This window comes from Nanorana parkeri, unplaced genomic scaffold, assembly GCF_000935625.1.
Source record: "Nanorana parkeri isolate BGI_ZX_2015 unplaced genomic scaffold, ASM93562v1 scaffold399, whole genome shotgun sequence".
NCBI classification, from domain to species: Eukaryota; Metazoa; Chordata; class Amphibia; order Anura; family Dicroglossidae; genus Nanorana; species Nanorana parkeri.
Window position 1 is genome coordinate 906,952 of NW_017306667.1, and position 17,906 is coordinate 924,857.

The 17,906-nt window shown below is 37.7% G+C and overlaps 1 protein-coding gene across 1 annotated transcript in view; it reads right to left on the reverse strand.

Moving 5' to 3' along the window:
• Nucleotides 1-12,335: 12,335 nt before the first annotated feature.
• The window catches only part of TMEM117 (transmembrane protein 117), a 164,399-nt gene continuing 158,828 nt past the window's right edge, over nucleotides 12,336-17,906 (reverse strand). Inside the window, exons 7-8 of the mRNA XM_018559482.1 lie at nucleotides 14,280-14,409; nucleotides 12,336-13,312 (exon numbers count right to left, since the gene is read on the reverse strand). Coding sequence (XP_018414984.1) covers nucleotides 12,675-13,312; nucleotides 14,280-14,409 — 768 coding nt within the window. The 3' untranslated portion in view covers nucleotides 12,336-12,674. The remainder of the gene's footprint in view (nucleotides 13,313-14,279; nucleotides 14,410-17,906) is intronic.

Consider the following 17,906-nt stretch of genomic DNA (forward strand, 5'->3'; position numbering starts at 1 on the left):
GAAATTGATAGTTTCAAGTGTGAATTTCCTTGCAAGTTCAGAGGTACACAGCAAGTCAATACAAAATTGTTTATGGTAAGGAAAAACCTTTTTAAATACTTGATTTTTCTGTGCTTTTACCTGCAATTTTTAAGATGGTGACATGGTCTCTTTAAACAGGAGATTATTTATTGAGCGTTTGCTAAAAAATAAAAATTAACTTTTTTTAATTGATATTGCTGATCAATGGCTCCTTTAAAGTAAACTCAAAAATCCGCATTAGTGGGAACATTAAGAATTGCCTCATCCTGGAGTAGTCAAATTTTCTAGCAAGTTGGTAACAATGTATCTTTAACTGTTAACCTCACCCACACTAAATTAAAGATTTGTAAATAGAAATAGGAGATTCTCAATTGACAACTAACCAATTCATCCCAGACATCCCTACAAACCCTTTTAAATTCATCTGATTACTGCAATTATATTTTATACAGTGCTAGAGATATATCTTAATATGATTTGCAGTTTTGTGCTTGTATAATATATGCCTGCACATGAAATGTTCTTTTATTGAAAAATTCATTTTCTGTGGCTGTTCTGGTAATATCATAGATATTACAGAAAAATATTCCTTTCAAATAACTTATAATGACAATACAAAGAACTTGCACTGCGTAGCTGAATACATTTGGATCAGAATATTTAAACAGATTTATCACGTTAAAGGTTTAAGAATAACTATTGAATTAACAATGAACATTTTCCTTTTAATAACAAAGGAATAACGGGTTCATGCAGTTATATTGTCAGTGTTTCAAATCCTCTAAGTAAAAGGGTTTTAATTATGTGTATGTAGATTAGGATAGCATTATTTACTTTGGAACTGATTAGCAGGTACCTTAAAGTTTAAGTGTTGGCAGAATTCAATTTAATCCAGTTATCTATTCATTAAAAATACTTAAATATACTTTTAAATAGTACTTTAAAACTCTTTGAACTCACTTATTCAGAGTAAACACTTGCATTCCAACAGCATTGTTAAGAAACATCCAGCATTGTAAAGGTGGCCACCACCAAAGGCACATCCATACCAACCTCAAGGCTGAGTTTATATTAAAATGGAGTAACACATATTCAAAAGAATTAAAATGTATGTAAAACCAACTTTTTTGTAGATTTAGATAGAATGTAGACATGTTAAAATCTGACAAGCTTGCAGTGGGTCCCTGCTGGGGAGATTCACCCCTCTATTTGTCATGGTGACGATTGTCTCCAATAATAAAAGTTATCCAAATCCAAAATGTTAGAGTTGTTGTAGGAATAGGAAGTGAGGGGAAATCTTCCAATTGGGGTACCTGTCCTACTAACAGTTTTTTATGAAGGGCGATTCTCCTTGTTTTTGCTTTCCACTTCTTGTGTCTTTGGGATATAAATTAATGAGAAATCTCTCAGTCAGAAAAAACTGACAGGGGTTATAACCTTCCCCTAACCTACCCATAACAGAAAATGTTTTGGTTTTACATACTATATGCACATACTATACATATATATATATATACACACACATGCGCGCGCGCGCGCACACACACACACTTTCTAGCATGTCATGGTGTTGTTAGCTAAAAAATATTGTCATTCTAAATTCAGGTCACAGTACAGAAAAACAAATTATAAAACCATATCTAAACTAAAAAAATAATATATTGGGAATTTATCAGTCCTAAATGTGGTGGCTGCATTAGTTTAATTTTCTGCAGTTTTTTCTTTCTTGTCACTTGGCATTACTGCCAGTATCACCCCTCTTGTCCTAGGGTGACAACATGTACTCACTTCACTGTTTCTAAGGAGTCAGTCATGGTGGTCACTGATGGACTATTAACCTCTCTTCCACTCTTCTTCTCAATTCCATAGGAAGGAGACAGTTTGTAGTTCGCAAAAAACAGCTGGGAAAGAGAGGATTGTTTTTTTTCTCATATAAGAGTGTAGTGCACAGAAAGTTACAAAAGCAATGAAATTCTAATAAGATAATCAGTTATTTCTCTGTACTTGCACAAAATGTTCCTATGCTAAAAAAATGAAAAACATAAAGACAGGACACCTATAAACTGCTAAGGTACAATATATTACAATTTTGTCTTTGGGTTTGGATATGCTTCAAGACACATGTGCCTGCACTTACCTTCCATTACCTTCCTCAGGAAACTGGGAACCATCAAACATGGGATGGACAGCATTCTGTATTCACTGCCGTCATTGATTTGGCTCTTCTTCATTTCTCCACAGTGAATGAGGTTCATCCATTGCATTAAGGTCTGTGTTTGTGGTGGGAGTGGAGAGTAACCAGAGCTCTATCATTATACCTTTACCTCAACAAGTGGCTTCATCTAAATCTATCACTTGTGACTTCAAGGTCATTGTGAAAGTATTTTCTTGCCCTTATGCTTGCAGTGCTTGCATATTTCACAAATTTTTCTCTAATCAGATGATGCATACTTGCAAAGAGATAATAGACAAAGAAAACAAGTCTCATAGTTTACTGTTGTTGTAAACCACAAAATACTGAAAAAGGCGTGTGTTTTTCCCCAAAGATTTTACACAAGAGCAAACAACTAATTTACATTGGCCAATTACAAATTATTAATTATTGGGTATTGGTGTCAGTTTATTTTACACTTAAAGTAGTCTTAAACTCTTAAACTTTTTACAATAGTGAATCCAGGTAAAACAAACTTACATTGCCCAAGAAAAAAATTTAATCATGTTTCTAAACAGCTAGCAGATCAGTCTACAGTAGCCGTTCATCTACTAGCTTTGAGAAGGGAGGAGTGAGGAGAAAAAGGGAGGAGAGGGGAGCAGGGGAGTGTTTTGCCTTGCAGTGCCTGTGTGCTTGTAAAAGGACGTATTGATGCATTGGACCTAGGTGTGCGGGTGACTATCTCCTCTGCATATTTGTAGAGAAACACACAGCTTACAGTCAGTGTAACCATTGCACTCCATACCGCTAAATCCTTGATGAATGGGTTGGGTGCATCAGTAGTCGATGGATGGCCACCGTCCAGGCAAAGTATAAAGAGTTATGGACACCGGCACTCCAAAGTAGAAAAACGTATTTTATTGACGCATCATGCAACAATACACTTATTGCAACGTTTCGGGGTCACACAGGATCCCCTTCATCAGGCAGAACAAGTGAAAATTACAAACAGATATGGACAAGCATTTATACACCTCCTTGTATGTGAGGAGACCAATACCACTGCCCAAAAGTGATCCAATGATGTCATTTCCCGCCAAAATTCAAAATACAGTGTTGCTGTATGCATAGAAAGATTGCTCAAAACATAATTCATGGGTTGTGTCGTGTTAATGCTGCTAAGTCTGGGTGGTGCCATGCCTATGGAGAGACGATTTGAGCAGTATTCCTGCTGGGGCTGTGTGTCTCTGTGTAACGGCTGCAGGGCAGCTGTTACAGAGACACAGGACGGAGTCAGGGGGCGTGGCCAGCCGGAGAGCAAGTGCTCATTACACTCAGGCCGCACCCCTAGGTTGTCTTCCGGTATGAGTCCTGTGGTGATAGGCCGGAACTGGTCGTGTCATCTGTTGCCATGCTTTGCATATCCATTGCTTATAATTTGACATGGGTCACGCACTGTCGGGAGGATAATAATGCGCTGTATCACTTATTCATTGCTTATAGTTTACCATGCATGTGTGAGGCGCTGCCTCTAATATTATGATGTTCTTGAATGCATAGTTACCATGCATGTGTCATGCACTGTCATGTAGAAAACTTTGCTCTTGACGTTCTTGCATGCACACTTACTGCATTTAAGCTTACCATGCATGTGCCATGCGTTGCATATTGTTCATATTTTTCACGCGCTGTCGTGAAGATAATAATGCTCTGTATCACTTACCTATTGCTTATAGTTTACCATGCATGTGTCAGGCGCTGCCTCAAATATGATGATGCTCTTGAATGTATATTTACCATGCAGTAAACTATGTTCTGTATTACATATTTATTGCTCATAGTTCACCATGCATATATCATGTGATGCACACTTAGTGCTTATAAGTTTATTTTTCATGTGTCATGCGCTGCCCTGAAGGTGATGATGCTCTTCACTGCATGTTTTATCTCTTATAGCGTTCCATGCATGTGTCATGCGTTGTTCTGAAAATGAAGATGCCCTTTTCTCTGTTATTTTATTATGGCTCCGATCAGGAGTAGTGTTGGCGCCTGTCCACATACCCCTGTGACATTGGCCCCTATATAGAGTTGAGCTACTGGACTGCATCCATATATCCACATGCCATCTATGTGCACCGGCCATCCTTAGCTTTGCAAGTAGATCACAGCAGTGTCCCTCCGCACCGATGACACATCCCCATGATTGCCGATCATTCCCCTACACACAGGGCGAGATGACAATCCCAGCAGCGGCCATTACAGCGTCGTCCCGACGTTGCCATGGCAACGGATGACACGACCAGTGCCGGCCTATCACCACAGGACTCATACCGGAAGACAACCTAGGGGTGCGGCCTGAGTGTAATGAGCACTTGCTCTCCGGCTGGCCACGCCCCCTGACTCCGTCCTGTGTCTCTGTAACAGCTGCCCTGCAGCCGTTACACAGAGACACACAGCCCCAGCAGGAATACTGCTCAAATCGTCTCTCCATAGGCATGGCACCACCCAGACTTAGCAGCATTAACACGACACAACCCATGAATTATGTTTTGAGCAATCTTTCTATGCATACAGCAACACTGTATTTTGAATTTTGGCGGGAAATGACATCATTGGATCACTTTTGGGCAGTGGTATTGGTCTCCTCACATACAAGGATGTGTATAAATGCTTGTCCATATCTGTTTGTAATTTTCACTTGTTCTGCCTGATGAAGGGGATCCTGTGTGACCCCGAAACGTTGCAATAAGTGTATTGTTGCATGATGCGTCAATAAAATACGTTTTTCTACTTTGGAGTGCCGGTGTCCATAACTCTTTACACACAGCTTACAAGCACACACAAGGGTGGCTCCTTAGGACTATGCAAGAAAAAGGAGCCACCCGAAAACAGGATATCAGGACCACTTTTAAACATCAAAGACCAGCATCACTTTAAGATTTCATATTTGAGAAGGAAATGATAAAATCAGGGATGTGAATGTGCAGGAGAGAATATACTGATATTTCTAAGTTGATTGTGAAGTAAAATGCACAGCTAAATGAAAACGAGTACTGATAAGAAAAAGAGAGGGAGTAGCAGGCAAAAATCCATTCCTGGCTCTATTGACAGTCGGCTTACTTGCAGAAGGTAATTATCCATATTGTTATTAGCAGCTTACTGATTTACTGTATTCTAGGTTATATTGGACATTGGATTTCAGTCGTTTGCAATATAATGCCATGCCAGTGCTAAGTAAACTCATGGAATTTTAATAAATATTAAATCTCTGAAAACAGAGTTAAACATTATTTTTCAAACCTCTGAACACAAAAGCAGACTGAAGCTTTATAAAAGGCCGGTGACACTAAAACACTTTTATTTTTTATTTCAGGCCACAGGTAAACACTCCTGTTGTTGCTGGGTATAGGATTGTAATGCAATGATCTAAATGTTCCATGTAACATTTTAACCACCATTCAGTACCATTACTTTCAGTGGTTTCCCTAGCAGCTCCCAAACCTTGCTGATAGCTATAGCAATGCTGGCTAAAACAACAGGAATACTGTATGCTCTCCTGTATCCACTGCTCTTGAGAACAAGAGCTTAGTATGTACTGTTGTCCTGCAGGACTTCTGTCACATCTTCAGGGCATACTAGTATGTCAAATATACCCCTATTGCCATATGTGCACTGCAGTTTTAACAGTCAAGTGTAATGCGCTATCCAAACCTATGCAGTCAACAAGAGGAATCCCATTGTTCTCAATGGCCCCTGTTCACACCATGTTGTGTTGCATGTCACCAGTCACATGAAGCTAGAAAAAGTACATGAGCTTCTTTTGGGGCAGAATGGTGCATTTTGGCCTCATAGACTTCAATGGGATTGCCTGGAAAACACATGTTTACGCCCATTTTTCAGGCACTCCTATTTTAAAGTCTATGGGGCAAAAAACGAATGATTCTCCTCCCGTACCAAAAAATAATGCATATTAGAGCTCGAAAACATGCAAATAAATGCTTCTAAATTGCCTGGCTGTGCTCATGCTTAGGTGTGAATGGAACCTAACAGTTAGCAACATTGATTATTAACCATTATTATTGCTCAAAGCTATTTTTTACTGGGTTTCTGTTTTTAAAGATATAATATATGTAATTTACAAATATATTGTATGTTAGTCCACAGAGTACAGTCTGTTTAAATCGCCATACTGGCACATGCTGAAGATCTGTACGCTTGAGTTCCTGATGTGGCCATTATGGGGGTTCCCACTGTCCTTAATAGATTTTATTTTGCACTATGGAAAGTGCACTCAGAGGTGTGAGGAAACACCCCAAACTCATAGGTAGATAAGAGTTGAGAATTATGGCACAGATGTCTCACTTCTGAAGTAACATAAGAAGCCAGGGGCTGACACCTATAACCTAAATATACTTTTGGATGGTCTAACCCTTTAAGGAGAGCCGTCTGTCATGCACTGTGCAGTATGTGACCGGAGTTAAAGAACTCTGTAAAAAATTCAATGTGTATTGGCAAATATGATATAACAAAATGACTAAACACATATCCTGGAGAATATGCTACATCAGGCTCCCTCCAGTGTTGAACAGATTACTAACACCCACATTTGGTCATGTGATCTCTGCTGAAATGAACAATCAGAGTTTAGACAGGCTGATCTTTCCACCAGCAAAGATCATTCAATAAAATGCCTAAGGGTTGATTTACTAAAGGCAAATATGATGTTCACTTTGCAAGGAAATTTGCACTTTTCAGCTGAAGTTTTCCCTTAGCTTAGTGAATGAGTTTTTGTTCTGCTGACTTCCATCATTCAATCATGTGCAAGCAAAAATACAGTTTTTTTAATTTTCCTTTCACGTGTTTGGGTATTCGTTTCAAGTAAAATGTCAAAAACATTCACCAAGCTAAGGAAAACTTCCCGTGCAAAGTGTAAAGGTACAAGAGTTAAACATTATTTGCCTTTGGTGAATCAACCCCTTAGTTTTTTGGTTGTGTGGCTGTACTGCAGGTAGCTTACAACAGAACTATCTACAGGAATAATGTATTTGTTGCAGCAAGACTTAAACATAGCTTTAACTTAACGTTTGAGTATAGGTCCACTTTACTGAAAGATGCATTGCAAGTTTCTCCAATCATTATTAATTCTTAGCTGCCAAATAATTATTTTACATTTAGTATTCTAAACATGGCACGGCATACACAGCTAATATGGGATGTATTGAATTTTAATTCATATTAGTTAGGTGCTGCTGCTTAAATTTACATTGTTTTTTTTCTTGTTCTAAAATGTCAGGTTTTACATAATTAGGGCTGTCACTGCAGCTTAACACCTGCAGTTCATTCGGAACATTTTGTTCCAGAAATAGATTATAAAGCAATATAACATAATAGTAGCGGTTTTGCCTTCTCTTAAACAGTCATGCTTCGTACCTTACTTTCAGTTCCTAGGGGACTGTAGAAAAGTGCCTTAAAGGGTTTGTTGTCTAACAAAGAAGTATTTTTTTTTTTTATTCAGAATAAATAACATGACAGCTATTTTTAGAACACAGATATATGCAAAAATTTACAGACCTACACATGCATCTTATTCACATTTGGGAGGATGGCTAGGCAAGGAGAGGTAAGACTGCAATTTCTATAAGCAATCACTTCAGTCCTTCCTAGAGTAGTCTGCAAAAGTTTAGGCATTACTGGCTCATTTTAAAACTAAAAAGAAGATGTCACAATCTTGCCAGAAAAAAGGCTTATTTTTAATGCAAAATGTGTCTATTTTCCATATGGCAGATACAAATAAATAAAGGCACTCTAAAAGTTAAGATTTAGCTGGCTAAAAAATATGATTTTTGTTCACCTGTAAAATCCTTTTTTTGATTTACATTACGTCATAATGGACAGTAATCTGGAACATTTGGCTAAAGTGCCACCTTCAGAAGATTGGACACTGACAAAGCAAAGCTGAAAGTACAGACCAATATAACTCCTTCTGCTCCCAGCATGCCTTGGTTTTGTAATAAGCAACAAGTGGATCAAAAGAACAGGGAGGAGGGACCTCTATCTTATAATGTACTCCAAGAAAAGTTATTTTACAGGTAAGACAGAAATCCCGTTTCTTAGTCTTACATTACGGGAAACAGGATGGTAATCTGGAACACTAGGACATCCAAAACCAAGCAACTCCCCCTAGCCATAGTGGGATGAGAAGCAGCCTGTCAGCTATGGGAAACGTTAGGAATGACAAACAGAGACTCACAAAATGGAGCTGTGGCTGAGAGATAAACTCAAACAGTGTGTACCACTTCCAGACAATGGAGGGAAATCTCTTTAGGATGCTTACAAGGAAAACAAACATGGTAGAACAATATCCTGCTTAAGGTGAAAGTAAAAAAACGCCTTCAGGAGAAAAGAGGTCCTGTACCTTAAAACAACCTTGTCCTTATATAACACAAGAAAGGGCTGGTGATGACTTTTGGAGATACAACAGCATTGCGGATTGTGTTGCTGACTGTAACTATATCTTTTGAGCACTAGATGGTGATGTAGTGCAATATTAGTCTCTATTGCTTATGCATATTTATCTATGTTATAATGCTGTTTCCTGTGTGATACTGTAATCCTGTATACATGTATGCAATGTTCTTATAAGCAAGTAAAACGAATTCATCATTCCTCAAGACCTCAATGCTTCATCTAAACACATAACCAACAGGTTATGGGCCCAGGCACCAAACAGAATACTGCAAGTCAACCAGAGCCGCATCCAAGCTACTGAAAGATGGCAAGTAGTTCAGATATGAAGTTTGCAATTGCAAAGGTCAACAATAGCAGCTAGCAGCTATGGAAGTTGACGCTTGAAATGCTGCTAAGCAAAGACGACTTGTGGCAAGTACTGAGTACAGACAGACCCAGTAATGGACTTACCGAGAGTGTGTTTCCTAACACAACTCCTGCAGTGAGAATACCAGGCAAAAAAAACAGTAATAAAATAAATAAAATTAAGTCATTGACAACAAAAAGAGTGGGTTGGACAGGTGCTCTAGAGCAATGCCTTGGTGAAAAATTAAAAATGAGCAGTTAGTCTTTATTTGCATCTTCAATGTGTGTACTTGTTTCAGAATTTTAGCAGTTGGATATCTTTACTTGCTTAACAGAAGCTATCGATTTTATCACTCTGTAGTTTCAGTCAGAGGAATCCATATATTCAAATGCACAGCCATAGTGCAAGCTCCTCCTTGAAGGTAGCTAATTCAGACCAATAAGTACATGGATGGAGCTACACAGGATGACATTACAATTTTACCATTTGTTACATGCTATGGTAATATGGCTGATTTGGGCTATTTTACTCTCTGGTTTTATATGTGAATTTTAGTTGCAGCAAACTGAATAAAAAAGCTACCCTCCATATGGTATAAACCTTTGATTTTGCATTTTCCCCAACTTATTTTCACTTTTTTTGTATTCAAAACAAAGACATTATTTATCTTGTATTATATATGTAAAGACCACTTGACCATTTGCACCTGTTATCTGCTAGTAGATATATTATGAACCATTGAAAATGTAAATAGGTACAGGTACAATTTACAGAAGCTATATTATTGAATGGTGAATTTTCACTCACTATTTCTCAATCAGGACACCAAGCACACAGATTTACAGCAATAAGTCAAATCAGAAACATATTATGATTTTGTTATTTTATTTTATGAAATACCATGAAGACATGTTGAGAAAAAAAGGGATGGCTGGCTTATTAGCTGTTGCATCTCAACACCAAAAAAAGCTGGGAACCACTTGGCTCACTAGACAAGGCAACATATATTAGCACTTTTACCATCTACTATAATATTTTTAACTGTGATGTTTAACATTTTTGATAGCGCCTAATGCTTGCTCTCTACATTTGCTATAAAATATAACTCCAGTGAAAATAAGCTATTTATTTTTTAGTTTTGGATAGAGCAGGAAAGTGTTAGGAACTCTTTGAGGTTTTGATTGCTGTCTGTTGGGGGAATGTCACCTCTTCTCTTTGTGTCTCAGTAACCACTGCCAAACAGAGTTTCTAATTATTCCACACTCTATGAAAAAGGTTTATATATTGCTGTATGAGTCCCTGTTGGAGCAATATTCCTTCTCTTATTGACTCAGTGGCAACTTTTACTGGGACAGGAAGTGAGGGAAAGCCTTCCCAATGGTAGTAAAAACCTGACAGAGGTTCTAAGCCTTCCTTACTCTTTCCAAAACAAAGAAACAAAAATGTTTTGTTTGGAGTTCCACTGTGCTATTGCTTCTTTACTTTAAACATTCATTACAATTCTTGCCTATATGGCACACATACAATGTTTACACAGTGTTTGTGTCTTTGAAATTTGTAGAATATCTGCACATATTTACACTTGAGGTCCATGCAGGAAACTGTGTACATTACATAAACTATATGTCACTGTTTATTACAAATCCATCGTACACTTACAATCCTGAATCAATAATGACTTAAAGCTAGGATCCACCACTGAGAAAGCCACAACTAGGTTAAAATATTAGGTTGACAGTAAAAAAAAAAAAAATGAAACACATAACAAAAATATTTTAAAAATAAATTAAAAACTAAAAATATATCTCGAAATGTTGCTTATAAAAATATTATACAATCAAGGCACAAATCTAGTATAAGTCAAAAGTCAACTATTTTCTTTACCTGTGTACATAATTATACAGCGTAAGGGTCAGTTAATAAACTGTGTGCAAAGGTGCAGAATGTTGTGAACCATAAAGGCTTGGCTTCAGGTGACTGTTATATAGGGTGAAGTAATGACATTTTTTCTTAGGTGAACTTACCCGGTCTCATATTTGACCTTTTAGTCTGTTTTCTGTTGTCCTGTATTTTTGTCCAGTTATCTGAATAAACCTAAAAGCAGCTGCCATTTTCTTGTAGCAGAGCTCGTTTTACTGAAATAAGCCTCTAGTGGTTGAGTGTTTGGTTCTGGAGATGCAGAATGTGACCATTGCAGATCTGAACTTATTAGCAATTGGTGATCAATAGAGACCAATGCTGGATATGGGGAGAGAATAGATACATCCAGAAATCTCTACACTTAACGTTTTACATAAAACAATTGGGACAGGCTTGTAGATTCCAAAATGGAAAATAGGAAATGGGGAGGGCACAAAACTTACATGACTAAACAGAAAAGGCATCTGTGTATGGAATGAGTGAGTTATTATAAAACAGTGGAGCAACTAGTGTCATTGGCAGCATAAAATGTATGGGTGAGTGACTGAGAATGGCAGGAGACACATCAAGAGGTGGCAACCCTAAGTATGTTGCTATAAACATTTGTAGTTGTTTCTGTAGCCTCTCAGATGAAAATACCAGACCTTTCCCAGTTTCCAGCAGTATGTTCTGTAGTCACTAAGCTCTCCACTCTATGTGCTCTGAATAGGATTTATCCACATAAGTCCAGCTTTAAAACTACAGGACATGCAGCTGCACTGGGGTCCAAAAGGTGAATGGAACATGTTTGCCAAAATAGCTGTAAGGCTAAGAAGAATGGAGGTCATGTGTATGCACTAAATTGATATACCACTTAAAGTGGACCTTTACCCCCTTTCACTAAAAATCACAGCAGGATGCAGCTCTGCATGCTGATATAAAATCATACTACATTCATTACAAATAGAGTTCATCTACTTCCTGGTCCAGTTCTGGCAAAATTATGCAAGTGCCAAAGCATTGCATCTTGGGAAGGTTACAGCAGCAGAGCATTGCTGGGAAATCTCTTTTGTAATCTAGCTCTCAGGGAAAGGCATTTTCCTTCCTGAGATGATGTGCATGGTCACATGTCATGGTCACATGTGCCAGAGTTCCGGGAAGTAAAGAGAGATGGATCAATCTTCCCTTAGTAAAAATGGCCACTGTGAGAAGGCTGGGAAAGAAAAGGGAAACAAGGTATGCAAAGAATACAAAGCCAGCAATTATCTAGAAGTGTGTGTTTGTAGATTGACATTACTAAACATTTCTAAAGGTGTGTTTGTTGTTATTTTAAAGATATGGGTAAAGGTCTACTTTAATTACAGAGGTTCACAGGTCCAGACTTGAGGAAGCATCAACCTAGTTGTGATAAACTCCACTTACCAAACTCTGATCTACTCCAGAAAACCACACCAAGATTACAGCAACACCTTGCACCTTTCATTAATTTAAAACCCCATTCATGGTCAAATAAACTTGACTATTGTGTGTTCTAATTATGTGATGTTTCATTGTTACAAAGCATGGTTAGTGTTACACCTATTTATTAAATAACCCTAAACTTCTACATTTCTGTGCAACTATCAGGTGCGCACCTACATACTAAGGAATGTTAAATATAGGCACATAGCAAAATACAAACATGTGTAGATTGTACATTTTTGAGCACCAGTTAAACTTATTTACATGAGCACAAGAGGTATCGGAGCCCATAAGTATACATTACTGTCATGTCCATTCAAAACATGGTTAACTAATAGCATCATCAAAGGGGACGATGTCTGCCACTGGCTCAGATCGTGACAATGAAGAAGGGTTGTCTAACTCTGGTGTAGAAGAAGGGTAGCACAACACTTCATCTTCCTTTGTTCTTCCATCTACCATTGTTGGATGATGTAGACATAAGGGTTCCTCAACGACAGCTTGCAAATTTTCTATGGTCATTCCCATTTCCTTGCTGTGTTCAGAAGGGGACTTCTTGTTGATGCGTTTGTATGATTTATCTTTATTCTCCATGCCTTGTTCACTCTTATGAAAGCGCCCAAAGAATGAAATAAAGAATCCAAACAACACAAAGGCCAAAAGGCTTGGAATAAAAGCCAAACATTTCACATCAAGACTTGCCCCAATATACCTACTATGAAGGAACATGTCACCTTCAACATAGCTTCTGTTGGTATAAGGGTCTGTGTTGTTTGACCTCCACTCCCAAGATAGCATTGTCTGGTTAAGATATTGCAAACTTTCAGCATCTTCAACTGTATAGATCTTCTGACCTGGGCCTATATACTGGCCATATGGTGATGGCTTGTAAAATATTTGGTTCTTCCACATGTTGAGATCAAGGATTAGCACAAGAAAGATAATGCCATAGTTAAACCATTTACCTGCAAGCAAGGGAAATATAAAGTGTGACTTTCAAATGCAAAACAAGGCAGTAATTTAAAAACCTAAATATATAATCAAGCATTTCCTATTAGTCACATACATCCATGAAGTTTAATTCTTTAAAATATTTAGTTACTCCTGCTCATTGAAGACAAACACCAACAACAAAGACTGGCAAAATGTTTTGGTATATTGAGATGTGCTCAGCAGAAATGGACACCTATGGGATGATTAGCTTATGTACATGTCCAATGTCATTAGACACAAAAACACTTACTATGTTAATATCTAACAAAGTCTGTAAGGTGTTTTCCCGGTATTTTAATGTTAGCAGGAAATAAGCCCACTCAGACTCAGTTTAGTATTTAATAATGGCTTTGATAAAAAAAATCTCTAAACTCCAAGTAATTTATATCTAAATATGTAATTTTGGGTATTGCATAGTCACTAGGTTCAGATATGAAAGCAAGAATTTACATACTTGTGTATACTATAATCCAAATACTCAGCCAACAGTAAAAATGTGCTAAGTGAGACATTATTAATTAGCTGTGAGCTTGTAGTAGTCTTTTGCATTAGAAGAGCATCTCTTGATACCTGTAATTTTGTTCTGTTTCGATGACAGATGAGATGTCAATATGGTGCAATCATCTTGGAGACACTAATTTCAAATGATATTCGATCAAACAAGCTGGCCAATGAAGGAAAATTAGTAATAAACCTTTTGTGCGCACTAATTTTGAAAATGTTAATTGTTGCTTAACCTTCATGGACAAGTATTTCACGATTGTGAAACCTAGTATGATATATTTACCTGGTTGACATAACGGGTATCAGTTGTCATTTTTTTAAAGGCTGGGTGTTGTCCACCAAGACAAGATTAACTAAAGCATATTAATTATATAGTCAATAATTATCAAGTCATTGCAGACATTTACTGCACATTAATGTAACATGTAAGTATACCTGTTATATGTATGTGATATTCTTCTTTAAAAATCCTTTGAAATTGCGGTAGTTTGAACTGCATGTGTGACGTAGATAAACCGGGAAGATTGACATCAACATCCCCCATGAAGTGTGGGAATTCCCAGTCCTAAAACAATAGTAAATTGTTAACTATATAATAGTAAAGTGTTAATAATAAAATGTTAACTTAAATCATCATTTAACTTAGATTCCTAAAGGCACAAAATAAAAAATACTTTGGTTAGAATTGTCTTTAAATTGGTCTCTCTGGTTTTTAAACAACTGATGGGTGCTCTGTAATTTATTAGGACATGTGATAACTTATGAAATACCTACACTTATCTATAAGGCCAGTCCAGTGGTCAGCAACGTAGGTGACTTTCTCTACAGCAGACTGCCTAAGAATTATATAGAATTAGCCATAAGAGATTTTTTTTATTCCAGAACGCAGTGCAGCATTTTTCCATTCTGTTTATTGTCAAGCATCTTGATCATTTTTTTAACTAAATGAAGGACCTTAGCTCTGATTCCAGCTCCCAGTGTCTCCATGATTTGCTGCTCTACTTCATACGGAGATTTTTTAATTCACAAAAAATAATTTTTCATCTAAAAAACTGCATTAAAAGGAGAGCTCCAGAAAGCCTGAATTAGCAGCTTTTGAGGAGATACATGTAATTGTTTGCACTGCTGCAAAATATCTTCTCTCCCTGTTTGTCACTTGATGTCTGCATGCTTCTGGACCCAGCTCTATTGTATGCAATGAAGTAGGGATCCCCGCAGAAGTCCATGGTAGTGACAAATTCAGTTCCATTAATGTAGAGTGCGAGCACTAGAAGTGTGCAGGCAGCAACGAACAGCAGGAAGACCATGCAGTACAATTTGTGTTAAAACAGCCACTTGTAATTTTCTCCTTTTTAATCCTGCATTTTTGTTACCCGTTCACAGGAAGTACCTGAACAAGGACCTTTATTCCAGGATCACCATGTATAATCCGTTTAATGACAATTGCATTCTAATTGAAAATTAAATTTTAAAATTACATTTACAAAAGCTTATTGGAGATTTTACTGATTTACAGCAAAATATTGGGTACAGTACTGAGTTTACAAATACTTTTACAAACCACTATCACCTTGAGACTACTGGCACCTGGCCCTTTCCCATATTATTTGCAAAGCCAGCATTACCACTGTGGCTAGACTGATTGCTCTGTCAAGTAGTACTGATCAAATACACCAAGACACACAATATGTTCACTGAATGGTATGCAAAAGTGATTTAAACTCTTCCAAATTCTCAAGTATTAAAACCCTTGGTTGGTACTAGTGTTCATTTGCATTGTGAGCTAATTTTTATATATCAATTAACTGCCAGTCTTCCTAAAAAGAATCAAAATGGATTGCGTAACGGGAACTACATGAATTAGTCAGTAAATGCGCTGACAGGAATGAAGTAAGATTGTCTTATAATTTCCCTATTCATTTATGATCAATATAAAATGTATGCAACCATTGCTTTTATATGACTTGCCCATGGATCTAAGCATGATTAAGAATAAGTTAACAGAACAAACAAAGAAAAACAACTTATGAAAAACAAGATATTTAAGAGATGATTTACTAAAGTCAAATAAGCTGTTCACTTTGCAAGGGAATTTTACCTTAGCTTAGTGAATGATGTAAAAATACTCAATCATGTGCGAGGACAATACAAATATATATTATTGCTTGCACATGATTGGATGATGGAAGTTAGCAGAGCTACACCTATTCGCTAAGCTAAAAGGGAAAATTCCCTTGGTAAGTGATCCTCCTATTTTCCTTTAATAAATTAATCCCTAATGTCAACAGCTCCATATGGAATAGGAAACAGGAATATCATTGGATAAAGCTAACATAAAGCACCTGTATGAAGGTTCCTGTTTGCTTTCTCATGTAAAGTCAATCAAAGGAGAATTAGGAGGCGAGTGATTTTCACTCAGCCTCATAATCTGAGCCGACCTGTGACAATGAAACTGTCACAGGTCAGCTCAGTAGATCGGGAAGTGAGCGAACACATACCGTCGCTCGCTCTCTTCTCGATCTATCCCTGCAGAGAGCCGTGACTGTCACTCACGGCTCCGTGCAGGGATTCCCCCCTCCCCTGTCCGATCCTCCAGCGCTGACTGGCCGGAACGGACGGGGGAGGGGCCTGCACAGCTGGCTCTGCCTCTAGATAGGCAGAGCCAGCTGTCAATCTCGCAGCTTGGCGGATCTCGACAGCAATGTCGGGATCTGTTCCGGCTGCGGCTGCTCAGTATACCGCGAGCTGCAGCTTGGGGTATACTGAGCTTTGGGTCACGGGAGAACGCTAGTTTGTGTTCTCCCGTGACCCTGAGGAGAGCTATGGGGAAAAGCCCTGACCCCATAGTTCTCCTTTAGGTACAGAATAGGCACAACTGAAGCCAATGTGTTTCCTTTCTAACATCCTTAACATTCTAGGTAAGCTCAATTTAAATTATATTTCAGCCTGTTACAGGAAAGAAAAACCTAGAAGCTAAAGTGTTTAAGATTAAGAATCGGTTCTGGTGATTTGTCTCCTGTGAATTGATCCATCTGGATCCTGCCCCATAGTCAAACAGCAATTAAATACATATTCTTTAGATATGTTCTTAAAACATATCTAAAACAAAAAAGTAATACATTGCAGTTTACCAATACTTAAATGTAGTAACTGCATTTGTTTTCTTTTTTTATGCATTTTACTGTAATATTTCACAGCATTTACAATATTCATGCACCCCCATATAATTACTTTAAAATATAATTAACATAGTCCACTGATAAAAATGATATCAAATTAGTGCAACTTTTATGTAACATACCAGAATGGTAAAACTCAAAGTGAACTAATGCATTTTACTTTAGATAAGCCTTATTCCTCTTTCAACACTATACTGCAATGTACACAGGGAAAAAAAAGATTTTCACAAATTATAAGCAGGAGACCTGATCCAGACCCTCCATGCAGCTGTGCAGCAGCAGATTACCTATAACAGTGATCTGTTGCTGCCTGCACTCAAGCCAACAATGGATCACTATAGCAGGGATGTGTTACTGCATGGAGGGGCTGAACAGAGCTGTAACCTCTCTGTCCCAGGGTAAATTTACAGATATGTCATTTGTTACATCACTTCATTGTTGATGTGAACAGAATGTGGAAGTGACTGGGACTGGGACTGAGGCAGTTAGTGGTCCCATGGTTTGTGCAGACATCCACTGAGCCACTGAGGCCAACAAACAGTCTTGGCAATTTGCCCAGTGGCAGTGAATGCACAGCATTCAAAGGAAGTCGTACCTCTGTTATGTTTTTTCTGTTCAGCTCCAAAAAATCGTCATTGATACATAACAGATATACAGCAAACAGAAGCACTGCTTCAGTTTGCTGTACATCTGTGCAAGTGTCAATAATGTTTTTTTGGAGCTGAAGAGAAAAAAACATAATGAAAGTGACTTTGATTGATCACCTTGAATTCATATTGCCACAGCTTTCTTTGATTGAGCAGATATACAGCAACTTTCTTTGACGGAACAGATATACAGCAAAGGTGAAGCTTTCTTTGATTAAGCAGTCATGTTTTAGGAC